Genomic DNA, 15,850 nt, shown 5'->3' on the forward strand with positions numbered 1-15,850 from the left:
TATTTTTGAACCATTCCATTGTAGATTTTGCTTTATGTTTTGGATCATTGTCTTGTTGGAAGACAAATCTCCGTCCCAGTCTCAGGTCTTTTGCAGACTCCATCAGGTTCTTCCAGAATGGTCCTGTATTTGGCTCCATCCATCTTCCCATCAATTTTAACCATCTTCCCTGTCCCTGCTGAAGAAAAGCAGGCCCAAACCATGATGCTGCCACCACCATGTTTGACAGTGGGGATGGTGTGTTCAGCTGTGTTGCTTTTACGCCAAACATAACGTTTTGCATTGTTGCCAAAAAGTTCAATTTTGGTTTCATCTGACCAGAGCACCTTCTTCCACATGTTTGGTGTGTCTCCCAGGTGGCTTGTGGCAAACTTTAAAGATATCCATAAAAAGTGTTGTTTAAGAAATGGCTTTCTTCTTGCCACTCTTCCATAAAGGCCAGATTTATGCAATATACGACTGATTGTTGTCCTATGGACAGAGTCTCCCACCTCAGCTGTAGATCTCTGCAGTTCATCCAGAGTGATCATGGGCCTTTTGGCTGCATCTCTGATCAGTCTTCTCCTTGTATGAGCTGAAAGTTTAGAGGGACGGCCAGGTTTTGGTAGATTTTCAGTGGTCTGATACTCCTTCCATTTCAATATTATCGCTTGCACAGTGCTCCTTGGGATGTTTAAAGCTTGGGAAATATTTTTGTATCCAAATCCGGCTTTAAACTTCTTCACAACAGTATCTCGGACCTGCCTGGTGTGTTCCTTGTTCTTCATGATGCTCTCTGCGCTTTTAACAGACCTCTGAGACTATCACAGTGCAGGTGCATTTATACGGAGTCTTGATTACACACAGGTGGATTGTATTTATCATCATTAGTCATTTAGGTCAACATTGGATCATTCAGAGATCCTCACTGAACTTCTGGAGAGAGTTTGCTGCACTAAAAGTAATGGGGCTGAATAATTTTGCACGCCCAATTTTTCAGTTTTTGATTTGTTAAAAAAGTTTGAATTATCCAATAAATGTCATTCCACTTCATGATTGTGTGCCACTTGTTGTTGATTCTTCACAAAAAAATACAGTTTTATATCTTTATGTTTGAAGCCTGAAATGTGGCAAAAGGTCGCAAAGTTCAAGGGGGCCGAATACTTTCGCTAGGCACTGTATATAGAATATAATGTGAAAATTCTAAGCAGGGGTGAAGGCATGGGTGGGCCTGGGTGGACCCACTGGGGAGCCAGGCACTGCCAGGCCCACCCAATCAGATTGAGCAAAAACAAAAAACAACATTTTATTTTTTATTCTCCTCTGCATAAATCGGCGTTTAGAAGTAGATTTCACATTAAAACGTTATATGTCCGAACTCAGAATCAAATATTCTTCCCAAAAATAACATGGTAGAATGACATGGTAGAACATTTATTTTGATTGCCAATTTTTTCGCATTTATCAGAGTTCCGTCAGCTAGCCTGATTTCAAATGTGTCCAAATCGTTCTTCTTGCAAAGCATATGAACGTTTTAATCAAACTATTACATTAATCTGACTAGCCACAATAGTCGCATTATTGTGTGCATGGGACCATACTCAGTGATGTACTATTGCATGCATGTTCTTGTAGAACCTGCTAATACATGTAGGTCTAATAAAAATGTCTAAATGCATTCATTGTATTTTGGTATTAAGTTCCAGTAAGGCGATCGCAATGCAAATTACCAATGCTTGTTAATGATACTTAATGGCATTATCGCATGTAAGAAATATTTTATTGCCTTTTAATGTTTCATACACTGCAATACTGTTTTGAAAGTAAATTATTGAATTAAAAAAGCTGCCAAGTATGTATAAAAAGCTACGCAAAACCCAATGCCATTATCAATTATCAATTCACATCTTGGCTATTTAGAATTAAAGTAGATACTTTTGCTAATGAGTGTTGGAATTCACAAGTGTGTTTGATGATTCCTGCAGCAGCATACATTTCACTGAGTGTCCATGAGCTGAATTGATTCATCAACAACATCCAGAGGCAGGGGTGTGACAGTCTTTGTCAAAACTGCAGTGGTGCCAGGCTTGTACTTGTACTGCCCTTCTCTGGAAACAGACAGAGAAAGGAAAGAGAGAGAGAGCAATTTGTAAATTACCGTTATGAATAATCAAGTAATATTCACAAAATGTTGTTGGTTGTAGCCCAGTAGAAACTTGTATAGCTCACCTTTTCCCCTTCTGGGCAGGCTGGTCATAGCCCCTAAGGTACTGAACCCCTGCCTGGGTGATGACACACAGGTCCACGTTGCTGCCAGAGCCCAGGTCACAGAAAATCCCAGCAGCAATGGCATCCCGCACCAGCTTTTTAGCCTCTTCCAGCTTAGCAAGATAGACAATTAAGACAGGTGAGCAATACATTTTATGAAATGAACAACTGTTCAATGAGAATAACTGCATCTCACCTCCATGTTTGGTCTGTATCTGTCCTCAAATATTGAAATAGCTGCCCCTGCTCCTGATCCTGCAAAAACAACAGCAGTAATGTTACCTTATCTAATGTTTCAGTATTCAATACAACTTCATACCATTAGAAGCTCTTCACACGGCCCAGATTAATTATTTGATGGCAATAGACAATGACCAAAGACAAACAATACAGACAACACTATCTGTGATTACGATGAACTGAAACACATGGACAGATGGTGCAAAAACAAAATCTCCAATGACAGAGTCAAGAATTGATGAGATAAACTAAAGGGAGAGCATACCCATGGTAAGGAATGGTAGTTTGTCGTAGGAGCCGTGTGGGTAGACGCTATAGAGGTGAGCGCCAGTCACATCCACACCTCCAACAATCAGAGAGGAGCCAATATGTCCCTGGTACCTGGAGTGGAAGTCACAATTCAGGTGTAGAGCGCTACAATGTAACAGCATCATCAAAATGTTCTTGATAAAAACTGGTTGTTGTAATCAAATGAGGGATGCGCTATCATTGACGAAGGCACTGCTGTGTGTGTTATTTTATATTATGGTCTGGAAAGTAACTGGATTGTCAGCATTCAAACTGTGTTATGAGAGTGGCCACTGTAGTGGTCTTATTTTCCCATCGTCACAGACTCATTCATGCTCTCGCTCACCTGAAGAGCATCTGTTTCAGTTGTCGGGTAACCGTGACAACAAGGGGAGGGCGTCCTGTGCTGAGCGAGTGCAGCTCCACATTGGATGACATCATCTGAGTGGTGACTTCTGCATCTGCAGCCACACCTGCTCCACAACAGCTACAATAAAAACTGAGATTAGTGGGTGAAGCATGGTGACTCAAATAGACTTCAACAAAGGCCCCAGTCTTTGCCTACCATTGTGAAGGGGCTGATGCTGATCTGCATATGGGTTACACAAGCTACACTATTATACTGTACGAGGTGTATTCTTTGTGGCACTTACTAAATGTTAGGTGCAATGTAGTGGATCTTCATGCAATTCTTGTCAGCTACCACCATGTCGTCAGTGGCTCTTGTGTCAGCTCCAAGTATCACCCCATCCTGTGGAGGAAGGAAACCCAAAGTATAATCATACTTAGGGTATTGTTTGTGCTGAGCTCAACCCTGAAACAGCTACATCACAGGAAGCGGAAAATGTGTCATGACTGATTCTCACCTTGAAGACTACGCCAGCGATGGTGGTTCCAGTCTTCCTTGCCTTAGGAGAACTGTAACCAAGCTCAGACAAATTCCCTTCCAAAACAGCATTCCTGCAAAGTGAGCACTTTTTATGCAATGTTGGGTATATTTAGAGGAACTGGCATTGTGTTAGCCTATGTAGAGCCAGGCCGATATATATCGATTCACTGATATTATCTGCCGATATTGGCCTTTTAACGCTATATCGGTCTATAACCCCCACTGATAACCGATATTCAATAAATTGAAAGAAAAAAGGGAATTTCATGCTCATCTGAACACTTGCGGCCATTCTCATGATGTGTCATTATTGTCACAAAGTATGAAATCAACATTTGAAGCATAGTTATAGGATAATTGCTCGTTTGGATGGCAATTTATGAAACTTTGAAACTTTTTAATTTCCCTGCTGTAAAATAGTATGCCAGGAGATATATTGGTATCATAAGTTTGCCCCCCCCCCCAAAAAAAACCCCAATCTGAATCGGTCCCCAAAAAACATATCGGTCGGGCTCTAAACCTAAGCCTATTAAAAGCAGAGATTATTCAGGAAAGCTTCCTCTACAGTTTCTGCTAAAACTATGCATTTACATGGTAACAATATGTAGGCTTGCAGTAATGAACCTGTTTTAAACTGTGCTATATTCTTAGTAATCTGTCTGTAGGTTCACAATTTTACAAAAATGAGTCATATTCAGAATAAATAACATTTTATATCAGTTTCTTTAACAATTTCAGACCGGCACAGTAATTAAAGGACAATTCTGCCACTTTCCAACCTCATTCATCTCCTGCACCAAACCAGTGTCTACGTACAGTACCAGTCAAAAGTTTGGACACACCTACTCATTCAAAGGGTTTTTCTTTATTTGTACTTTTTTTTTTACATTGTAGAATAATAGTGAAGACATCAAAACTATGAAATAACACATATGGAATCGTGTAGTAACCAAACAAGTGTTAAATCAAAATATATTTTATATTTGAGATTCTTCAAAGTATCCACCCTTTGCCTTGATGACAGCTTTGCACACTTCTCTCAACCAGCTTCATGAGGTAGTCACTGTATGTGAAAACAGCACGTTTCTATGATATGTGGTTAAAAAGATAAGGTCCTGAAACATTGCCAATCACAGTGCAGGGTTAAAAGTAAAAAAGTGAATTTTCAAAATCTGCAATTAGTTTCTAGCCCAAGGGAGGGTATTCTTGCTCCACACGTCACCGTGAATCTCTGTTTTATCTTTTGATGTCATTGGGTATAACTTTTTAACGTTATATTTTTTTCAGACAAAACGTATAAATGTGCTGTTTTCACATATGTTGACAATCCAGAGGCGGCTGGTGGGAGAAGCTATAGGAGGACGGGTTCATTGTAATGTCTGGAATAGACTAAATGGAACTGGGTCAAACATGCGAGATATGTTTGACATATCAAACATGCGAGATATGTTTGATACAGTTCTATTCATGCCATTCCAGCAATTACAATGAGCCAATAGTCGCCTCCCACTAGCCTCCTCTGGTTGACACTTGTATTGTGCTGGAGAGAATGAAAATTTGGTTGAAAAGTGGTGGAGTTGCCCTTTAATTGTGCATGAATTGGGTCTTGACTAGAGCCCCTCACATCCACCTCAAGATCTTTCACAACACTGTGGTACAAACATAACATCTTATTAAACAGAGCTGCCAACTCTCAAGCATTGGCCGTGAGACACATTTGACCCTCTCATGCTCAGACGCCGCACCTCACATCTCACACATTGAAAAGTAAAACTTTTATTTTTATAGTCACGTCCTGACTAGTTAGTGCCTAGTCAGTGCGTTGACTTTTCAACTGTGCTCCGAATCGTTTTTAAATCGGAGCATCTGTGCCTGCAATTTAACATCACGAGCGGAACCTCTATCATTGTCCTATCACAGCACTGTGAGCCACGGCACCTTGAAGCAGATGATTGGTCTAGTTATGTAAGGGACCAAGAGGATTAATCAAGATCAGAGTGGAGCTGGATGGAGAGAGCAGCACAGTAGCACTGTTTTATGTACAATGCCAACAAAATTAGGTTGCTGTTACGCCACGATCACACCGACAGCGTCATTGCGCTAAATGGTACGCAGCATCATCTGGATATGTGTGCAACAAAAGTTTAACATTCACCTTTTACTACCTTTTCTGTCAAGCCGTCTATGCATACAGTTGTATGTATATGTTCAATGTATCCAACGTATGCACCACACAGAATGCACCGCAACTGCCTCTGCACCGCAACTGCAAGGCAAACACAGCATTCCATTGGAAATAAAGGTACTTCTGGTGTACCAAAATGCAATAACGCTATCGGTGTAATCGAGGCGTTACTCCCATGCCTATTGCAGAATGCATCTGTTTGACAGTGTTTACTAAAGTCGATTTAATCCACACTTGCATTTGTCCCCTCGTTTGGAAATTGGCATTAAGACTGTGACAATGATAGGGCAGTAGACAGAGACCTGTTTTAGCAGGGAAGGTTTGGTAGCGGGACCTGATGTGTAACTATGCCAGTGTAATCACATATTTGAAATCTGATATGCCTACTTGAGTGTTTGAAAATGAAGTATATGAGGCTATGTATTTTGCAGCCATTCATGGACAGTTTTGAATAAGTCCTACAAATAAGCATTGGATATAAAATGCTCCAGGCCTCAAATATAATTTGACATTTTAATATTGTGCGCATGCTTAAGCAGAGATGGTAGGGGGACTCACAACACAAACACATCATATTATGTCTATGTAGAGTACGATGATGGCAAGGATCTTAAACTAGTGCGCATAAACCACCTGAATAGTGATATTCATTAGATCTTTCTTGAAGGTTTGTGATTGATAATTTAGTTGTTGTTATAATAAGAACATTAAAAAAAACAGCACTTGGGAAGCATAGATTGGGGTGGCGAACCCTCCTGGAGACCAAGCAGGATTTTCTTCCAGACCTGTTTTAAAGAAAGTTCACCCAAATTACAAAATGTATGTCCTTAGCTTCAAAGCAGTCTATTGACAAGGAGACTGAAATCTATGATTTGGTTACCCACTGCCATCAACCATTAATATTTCCTGTGCAGAGCCTTGGAGCAGATGGTCTGGGGGCCAGAAAATAATTCCAAATAATTTGTAGACTGCGAATTGGCAGCAAGAAGCCCAAACAGATATGAATTTCAAACCTTGCTTACATTTATATACGATCACGCGTCTCTCTATTATGCGTGGGAATACTTGGGAACAGACTTCTTAAATTAAGATCACTTGGAGATGATTTCCTGATGATTTTAGTCTTTTATGTCCTACAATGGAAATTCCACACAAATGTTTTATTTATTTTTGCACCGAAAACTTGGGGGGGCCAAATAAAACCACCCGCGGGCCAAATTTAGCCCTTGGCGCATATCACGTACTTTCCACCTGAGAGCGAACAGTCCCTGCTTCCAACCTTCCCACGGTTTCTCCCATTTGCCTGTTTCCTCATCTCATTTCATTACTGTCTGAATAATGTGTCAAACCACCTCAAAAAAATATATTAGCATACTTTAAATGTATTCCCAAAGATCTCAAAGTTGTACAATTGAGTGTTTATTTAATGTTCAAAGCATCTTGAATACACCTGACCTGTGGTTTTATTTTATTTTCCAGCCTGGTCATACAGTAGGCCTAAGCCCTGTCAAAATACGTAGAATTGCAGGACATTAGCTTTAAAACTGTAAAACCTGTCTAGGGGTTGTGCCAGAGGGCAATGAAAGTCACTCCAAGCTTTCTTAAAAAGCTGACGGCCCTGATTATTCTAAAGATTTTTTCGTCGTTGTAGTAAATGTTTCTCAAATTACCAAGTGGGCCTCAGAGAAATGAACTCACCTGCGAGTGTTTTCGAAGGAAAAACCAGCGCTTTGAGGTTGGCAAGGTCGAGAATTATTGAGCATCTTCAATCAAGATGGGCGAACGAATCCACAAACCGAGACCCCTTGTGAAAGGTGAGACAGCTTACTGCACTTTACTTTTCTACCCCTATTACTTTGTTAAACGCTGTCAAGGTAAACTGTCTTAGCTAAATGTGTCAGCGTTTAGTGGGGAGAACTCTTTCACTTTCAATTTTAACACATCATAGCCTCAGACGAATCAAAATACCGCACAGGCCAGGGAGAACAAAAGGGTCATGGCAATTTGGGATACAGCTTTTGTTTAGTTAACGTCAAAGGTAGTTTTTTTTTTTTTTGCATTTTTGCAACCCATTTCCTAACAGTAACCTAATTCCCCTAACCTGCTGCGTAAATTCTAACATGCTACGAAAAGTCAAATCTGACAAACTGTATACCATCTTGTCAAAACCGAACAAAATGGATTCTCAATGGCTGATAGGAAGGGGATCCTTGGGCCGTCCCAACTCGGATGTTTTAAAATGGTTAAGGTTAGTTAAGGGTTAAGGTTAGTTAAGGGTTACGACTAGGGTACGGCTGAAGTTTAGAGATGTCTGAAGGATACCACTAACGTTGTAGGATCACAACTATCACTAACGTTGTAGGATCACAACCAGCTGTTTGGAAAATGAACAGCTGTATAATTGGTGCAAAAGGTTTGAATTATAGAAAATAAAACGAAAGAAGCAATGAAGACGGGTGAAGTGTGAATAGGCCTACTTTTATATGCATGTCTATGGCGTGTAAAAAAAAAGTAATGTCCTCTATGGTCATACTATCAGTAGACTATCAATGGCATATCCTAGGCCATTTGCACCATTATCAGTTTGCGGAGTGTGGAACATGTTATGGAAATGACAAGGCCAGTGTAAATATGCTGTATGTTTAGTATTAGTTTAAAATATAAAACAGTTTCTTAACATAATTATATGTAGGGTAAAGGGAACTTTCATTCTATGTTCTTGCACTTGGTCTTTGTTGCTCAGGGGAGAATGGACATCAGTTCTCCTGCTTGGTAGCAGAAACACATGGCAAACAACATCCTGCGCAGGGAGAAGTCCAAGGAGAAAGCCCCATATTTAATGAGACTTGGATTCATAGCAGGTATACAGTCCCTTCAGAAAATATTCACACCCCTTGACTTTTTCCACATTTTGTTGTGTTACAGCCTGATTTAAAATGGATTAAATTGAGATTTTTTTCCTCACTTGCCTCACTCTGTGCAATAAGAGTTTAACATGATGTTTGAATGATTACGTCTTCTCTGTACCCCATTCATACATTAATCTGTAAGGTCCCTCAGTCAAGCAGTGAATTTCAAACAGATTCAACCACAAAAACCAAGGAGGTTTTCCAATGCCTCGCAAAGAGTATGTATTGCTAGATGGGTTCAAGTAAACATTGAATAACCCTTTCAGCATGGTGAAGTTATTAATTATACTTTGGATGGTGTATCAATACACCCAGTCACTACAAATATACAGGTGTCCTTCTGAACTCAGTTCCCAGAGCGGAAGGAAACCGCTCAGGCTACCTTGGTTAGCGCGCACTGCGCCCGGCCCGCCACAGGAGTCGCTAGTGCGCGATGAGACAAGGATATCCCTACCGGCCAAACCCTCCCTAACCTGGACGACGCTAGGCCAATTGTGCATCGCCCCATGGACCTCCCGGTCATGGCCGGCTGCGACAGAGCCTGGGCTCGAACCCAGAGTCTCTGGTGGCACAGCGACCACTGCGCCACCCGGGAGGCCCCACATACAGAGTTTAATGGCTGTGGTGAGACAAAACTGAGGATGGATCAACCACATTGTAGTTATCCTACAATACTAACTTAATTAACAGAGTGAAAAGGAGGAAGTCTGTACAGAATAAAACATATTACAAAACATGCATCCTGTTTGCAACAAGGCACTAAAGTAATACTGCATAAAAAATGTCATGTTTTGGCCACGACCGGGAGGTCCGCGGGGTGACGCACAATTGGCCTAGCGTCGTCCAGGTTAGGGAGGGCTTGGCCGGTAGGGATATCCTTGTCTCATTGCGCACCAGCGACTCCTGTGGCGGGCCGGGCGCAGTGCACGCTAACCAAGGTTGCCAGGTGCACGGTGTTTCCTCCGACACATTGGTGCGGCTGACTTCCGGGTTGGATGCGCGCTGTGTTAAGAAGCAGTGCGGCTTGGTTGGGTTGTGTATCAGAGGACGCATGACTTTCAACTTTCGACTCTCCCGAGCCCGTACGGGAGTTGTAGCGATGAGACAAGATAGTAGCTACTAAAACAATTGGATACCACGAAATTGGGGAGAAAAGGGGTAAAATTCAAACAAAAAACAAACAAAAAATGTAATGTTTGGAGAAAATTCAATACAACACATTAGAGTACCATTCTCCATATTTGCATGCATAGTGGTAGCTTCATCATGGGAAAGGGCGATACCTAGTCAGTTGTACAACTGAATGCACTCAAGTGAAATGTGTCTTCCGCATTTAACCCAACCCCTCTGAATCTGTTATGGGTGAGCTTGTAATCATTAAGGACTGGAGAGTTCTTCAAGCTAAAAAAATAAACAGAATTGAGCTAATCACAGGCAAAATCCTAGAAGACAATCTGGTTCAGTCTGCTTTCCACCAGACACTGAGAGAAAAATTCACCCGTCAGCAGGACAAGAACCTCAAACACAACGCCAAATCTACACTGGATTTGCTTACCAAGAAGACGGTGAATGTCCCGGAGTGGCCGTGTTACAGTTTTGACTTAAATCTATGGCCAGACTTGAAAATGGTTGTCTAGCAATGATCAACCAATTTGACAGCAGTTTAAGAATTTTGAAAAGAATGGGAAAATATTGTACAATCCAAGTGTACAAAGCTCTTAGAGACTTCCCCAGAAAGACTCTGCCAAAGGTGATTCAACCATGTATTGACTCAGGGGTGTGAATACTTATGTAAATTAGATATCTGTATTTCATTTTCAATACATTTACAAAAATATGGGGTATTGTGTGTAGATGGTTGAGAAAAAAATCTATTTAATCCATTTTGAATTCTGTCTGTAACACGTGTAATAAGTCAAGGGCTATGAACACTTTCTGAAAGCACTGTATGTGTAGCTAGGGTGTGGTTTATTTGACCAGTAGTGGGGACAATACCCCACTACTGGTCAAATTGGAAATTGTGTCCCCCTCTGGCTGCGTAACCAAATGCTGATATTTTTATTGCTGAGATCTTATTCAGAGCTGATCTGATTGGTCAAAAGACCAATTGGTGAAAAAAAAGATCAGAATTGTCTGGCTGTGCTTCGAGAGGCTAGTCAAAGACTACATCACCTTCTCCATCCCTGACTCACTAGACCTTCTCCAATTCGCCTACCGCACCGACAGATCCACGGTATCGCCATTGCACTGCACACTACCGTCACCCACCTGGAAAAAAAGGAATGCATGTGAGGATGCTGTTCATAAACTACGTCTTGGCCTTCAATACAATTATGCCTTCTAAGCTCACCACAAAGCTTGCGCGTCTGAACTTCTACCTATGCAACTGGGTCCTAGACTTCATGACGGGCCGTCCCCAGGTGGTGAAGGTAGGCAACATTACCTCCTCAACACTGATCCTCAAAACGGGGGCCCCACAGGGGTGCATCCTCAGTCCCCTCCTGTATATCCATGACTCCATGGCCTCACACAGTTCCAACTCCATCATCAAGTTCGCTGATGACACAACAGTAGTAGGCCTGATTACCAACGAGACGGCCTACAGAGAGGAGGTAGGCACTGATGGCGTGGTGCCAGGTAAACAACCCCTCCCTTAACGACTGCAAATCAAAGGAGCTGATTGTGGACTTCAGGAGGAACCAGGCTGGGCGCGCCCCATTCTCATCAATGGGGCCACCGTGGAGACTGTCAAAAACATAAAGTTCCTCAGCGTACACATCAGCTGGGAGCTGAAATGTGAAGGCACGACAGCGACTCTTCAACCTCAGGAAGCTGAAGAAATTCAGCCTGTCCCCTAAGGGTCCACAGGACGTCCATCGAGCATGCTGTACCACAGCGCCGATAAAGGCCGATATCCATCCGGACATTTGCCACCTAGGAAATGTGTATCACTGAACCTTCTCAAATAGTAGTTGAGTACCCCTGCTCTAGTGGCTTGATAAGGAACGTGAAGCAGAAGACACCACACTGATGTATGTCTCTTTATGTTCAGTTCCTTCCCCTGCTCCAGAATTACAATTAGCAGCTCATTAATGTTGAAGCAGGCCTAAGTTCTGAGTTTGGCAATTCAGCACTGGGAGCTGTCCATGTGCAACAGTGTCGTGTCCACAGTATTCATAGGCTACTGTTTAGTTGAAAAACATGTGAAAGAGGGATTCCACTAGGCCATTGTGCAACTACATTGAGGGCAACCGTTTCCAATCAACACAAAATACCACATTTTTCTAATGTAGTAATATAACAGTAGCATGACAAAAAAAAGCTTCCAGAATGGACAATTTGCAATATTTAGGCCTACTGCAAATCTTAACACCCATACTGTTACGGGACTAATTGGTAATGGAACCATAAACCTGTGATCTCTTTCTGTCCCTGCTGCAGTTTGGGGCATCTCTGTATGCTACTGGCTACCTGACTGTGGCTCTTGGAGACTAAGGGCCCCAAGTACTCCTCTAAACCTCTTTGTGGATGTGAGAGCTCTCTCAGGCGACGGCATTGGTCGTCGATGGTGCTTTGGCCAACAGGCAGTGGTCCCGGAGTGCGACTGATCTCCTGCTCGTTTACTACGGTCACGCTAACTACGAAATTCGCCCATCCACAAAGAAAATTGCAAACGTCCATGTTGACACCCAGGTCTGTCAGACACTCGTGCTTACTGATGTCCCCCTGCACTCCTTCATGAAATTATTCATGAGGTTAGTGAGGACGAGCCCAGTCAGACAGCCAACAATCAAGGTAAACTCGTCCGTTGTGTTGTCCTCCCACTGCTTAAAGCTTCTCTGATCGCCAGCATCTTGAATTGAAGCGAAATGAGAGAGATCTACAGGGATCCTTTTAGACTTGTAATCCTGCATACATCATTGATGAATCTCTCTGCCACATTGAGCCAGAAGGGTGTTATGCTGGTTACTTGTTCAAATGTGTCCACGTTGTAGCCTTGTCGCCTAGCAGCTTCAAATGGTTTGGCAACGGCTTGCTGCAATTAATTAAATAACTGACAGGGATTTTGAAAGTCATTTTGTAATTTGCTATACGAATGAATATCCTATGTCACTCTGTTAACATATTATTGTTATGTAACAGATTAGACTCTTAAATGACCTAGTGCGATACGTTACAGACTTATTCTAAAATGGATTAAATAGATTATTTTTCACTCCTCAATCTACACACAATGCCCCATAATTACAATGAAAAAACAGGTATATAAAAAATACAGAAATCACATTTACATAAGTATTCAGACCCTTTACTCAATACTTTGTTGAAGCACCTTTGGCAGCGATTACATCCTAGAGTATTCTTGGACAGGACGCTACAAACTTGGCACATCTGTATTTGGGAAGTTTCTCCCATTCTTCTCTGCAGATCCTCTCAAGGTCTGTCAGGTTGGATGGGGAGCATCACTGCACAGCTATTTTCAGGTCTCTCCAGAGTTGTTCGCTCAGGTTCAAGTCCGGGCTCTGGCTGGGCCATCCAAACTATTTAATCTGATCTGAAACGTGATCAGAAACCTGGTTTGATACAGGAACCTCCACCTGGTGTGTTACAGCATCCCTGTGAAGAGTTGGCCATATAACCAGGTTAGATGGACTCTGTCTGTGTGTGTGTTAGGTAGAAATAGAGGTCATTACCTGGGAGTCTCAGTAGATTTAGCCGGGATTCTTGTTCTCTTCTGTGTATTGTGAGAAATGTGTACACGTAAACACAGTTTATCGTATTTACATTAGCAGTACATAAATAAACGATAAAAGTTTAAGAATAATCTGTAATGTCAATGTTTTCTACAATTTTCTTATTTGATAATTCTACAACCTAAAAATCATACCTTTCTCCCCCTCCTCAGCATGGTGGATCTGAAGGAAATGTGTACCTGTTTGAGGAATGTGTACCTGTTTGAGGAAATGTGTACCTGTTTGAGGAAATGTGTGTGCTTGGAACTTTGCATGTAGTGATGCATGAAGTAAAAAATGGAAGGTCTAATGGTATCAATCCGATGGAATGAAATATTAAAACTCAGTCTACAGAATTAATTGGAACACAGTACATACAGTTGAAGTCGGATTTTACATACACTTAGGTTGGAGTCATTAAAGCTTGTTTTTCAACTACTCCACAAATGACTTGTTAACAAACTACAGTTTTGGCAAGTCGGTTAGGACATCTACTTTGTGCATGACACAAGTCATTTTAACAACAATTGTTTACAGACAGATTATTTCTGTCACGACCCCCACTGAAGGTGGCTCCCCTGCCTGTTCGGGCGGCGCTCGGCGGTCGTCGGCGCCGGTCTACTAGCTGCCACCGATCCCCTTTTCTGTTTGTTTTGTCTTATTGGTTGCACCTGTCTCTTATTTTGTTTTTTGATTCAGTACTATTTAAGCCTGTTAGGCCCGCCTGTTTTTGTGCGGGCTTGTTTTCTGTTAGTCAGGTTGTGCGTGTAGTGTTCCTGTCCGTTTGTGCCCTGTGTTGGGTTGGACATTTTGTGATCATTTTCGCCTGTTGTTTTGGGCGTTCGCATTGGAAACCGAAATAAAGTCCGGTTTTCCCAGTATCCTCTGCTCTCTGCGTTTGGCTCCGCACCCACCACTCCAGGCATTGTGACAATTTCACTTATAATCCACTGTATCACAATTCCAGTGGGTCAGAGGTTTACATACACTAAGTTGACTGTGCCTTTAAACAGCTTGGAAAATTCCAGAAAATTATGTCATGGCTTTAGAGGCTTCTAATAGGCTAATTGACAACATTCGAGTCAATTGGAGGTGTACCTGTGGATGTATTTCAAGGCCTACCTTCAAACTCAGTGCCTCTTTGTGGGAAATTCGTGGGAAATTTCATGGGAAATTCGAAAGAAATCAGCCAAGACCTCAAAAAAAATTGTAGACCTCCACAAGTCTTGTTCATCCTTGGGAGCAATTTCCAAACGCCTGAAGGTACCACGTTCATCTGTACAAACAATAGTACGCAAGTATAAACACCATGGGACCACGCAGCCGCCATACAGCTCAGGAAGGAGAAGCATTCGGTCTCCTAGAGATTAATGTACTTCGGTGTAAAAAGTGCAAATCAATCCCAGAACAACAGCAAAGAACCTTGTGAAGATGCTGGAGGAAACCGGTACAAAAGTATATATATCAACATCCATATGTCCTATATCGACATAACCTGAAAGGCCACTCAGCAAGGAAGAAGCCACTGCTCCAAAACCACCATAAAAAAGCCAGACTACGGTTTGCAACTGCACATGGGGACAAATATCGTACTTTTTGGAGGAAAATAGGGGGAGGCTTGCAACCTGAAGAACACCATCCCAACCGTGAAGCATGGGGGTGGCAGCATCATGTTGTGGGGGTGCATTGCTGCAGGAGGGACTGATGCACTTCACAAAGTAGATGGCATCATGAGGCAGAAAAATTATGTGGATATATTGATGCAACATCTCAAATGGGTCTTCCAAATGGACAATGACCCCAAGCATACTTCCAAAGTTGTGGCAAAATAGCTTAAGGACAATGTAAGGTATTGGAGTGGCCATCACAAAGCCCTGACCTCAAACCTATAGAAAATTTGTGGTCAGAACTGAAAAAGCGTGTGTGAGCAAGGAGGCCTACAAACCTGACTCAGTTACACCAGCTCTGTCAGGAGGAATGGGCCAAAATTCACCCAACTTATTGTGGGAAGCTTGTGGAAGGCTACCCAAAACGTTTGACCCAAGTTAAACAATTTAAAGGCAATGCTACCAAATACTAATTGAGTGTATGTAAACTTCTGACCTACTGGGAATGTGATGAAAAAATGAATGCTGAAATAAATCATGCTCTCTACTATTATTGTGACATTTCACATTCTTAAAATAAAGTGGTGATCCTAACTGACCTAAAACAGGGAATTTTTACAAGGAATAAATGTCAGGAATTGTGAAAAACTGAGTTTAAATGTATTTGGCTAAGGTGTATGTAAAAGACATCAACTGTATATACTGAGTGTACAAAACATTAAGAACACCTTCCTAATTGCGTTGCATTTAGC

At 41.9% G+C, this 15,850-nt stretch overlaps 1 protein-coding gene across 1 annotated transcript; it reads right to left on the bottom strand.

Annotated features, from left to right (window-relative positions):
* Positions 1–1,048: 1,048 nt before the first annotated feature.
* On the bottom strand, positions 1,049–8,035 carry LOC139392329 (proteasome subunit beta type-7-like). The gene is made up of 8 exons (XM_071140237.1): positions 7,548–8,035; positions 3,642–3,735; positions 3,429–3,526; positions 3,122–3,262; positions 2,753–2,868; positions 2,444–2,502; positions 2,209–2,360; positions 1,049–2,087 (listed from the first exon to the last, which is right to left on the bottom strand). Exons 1-8 carry the CDS (start codon positions 7,610–7,612, stop codon positions 1,976–1,978), a joined length of 837 nt encoding a protein of 278 aa, XP_070996338.1. The 5' UTR covers positions 7,613–8,035; the 3' UTR covers positions 1,049–1,975.
* Between the last annotated feature and the right edge of the window lie 7,815 nt (positions 8,036–15,850).

The sequence above is a fragment of the Oncorhynchus clarkii genome, chromosome 32 (genome assembly GCF_045791955.1).
Source record: "Oncorhynchus clarkii lewisi isolate Uvic-CL-2024 chromosome 32, UVic_Ocla_1.0, whole genome shotgun sequence".
In the NCBI taxonomy this organism is placed as follows: Eukaryota; Metazoa; Chordata; class Actinopteri; order Salmoniformes; family Salmonidae; genus Oncorhynchus; species Oncorhynchus clarkii.

Bases quoted from the DNA above. Each gene is read 5' to 3' on its own strand.
- LOC139392329 (XM_071140237.1), bottom strand. From the start codon at position 7,612: ATGCTCAATAATTCTCGACCTTGCCAACCTCAAAGCGCTGGTTTTTCC. The intron at 3,527-3,641 runs GTGAGAATCAGT...CTTCCTCCACAG, and splicing joins TCGCTGGCGTAGTCTTCAAG to GATGGGGTGATACTTGGAGC. The intron at 2,361-2,443 runs GTGAGATGCAGT...TATCTTGCTAAG, and splicing joins GATACAGACCAAACATGGAG to CTGGAAGAGGCTAAAAAGCT.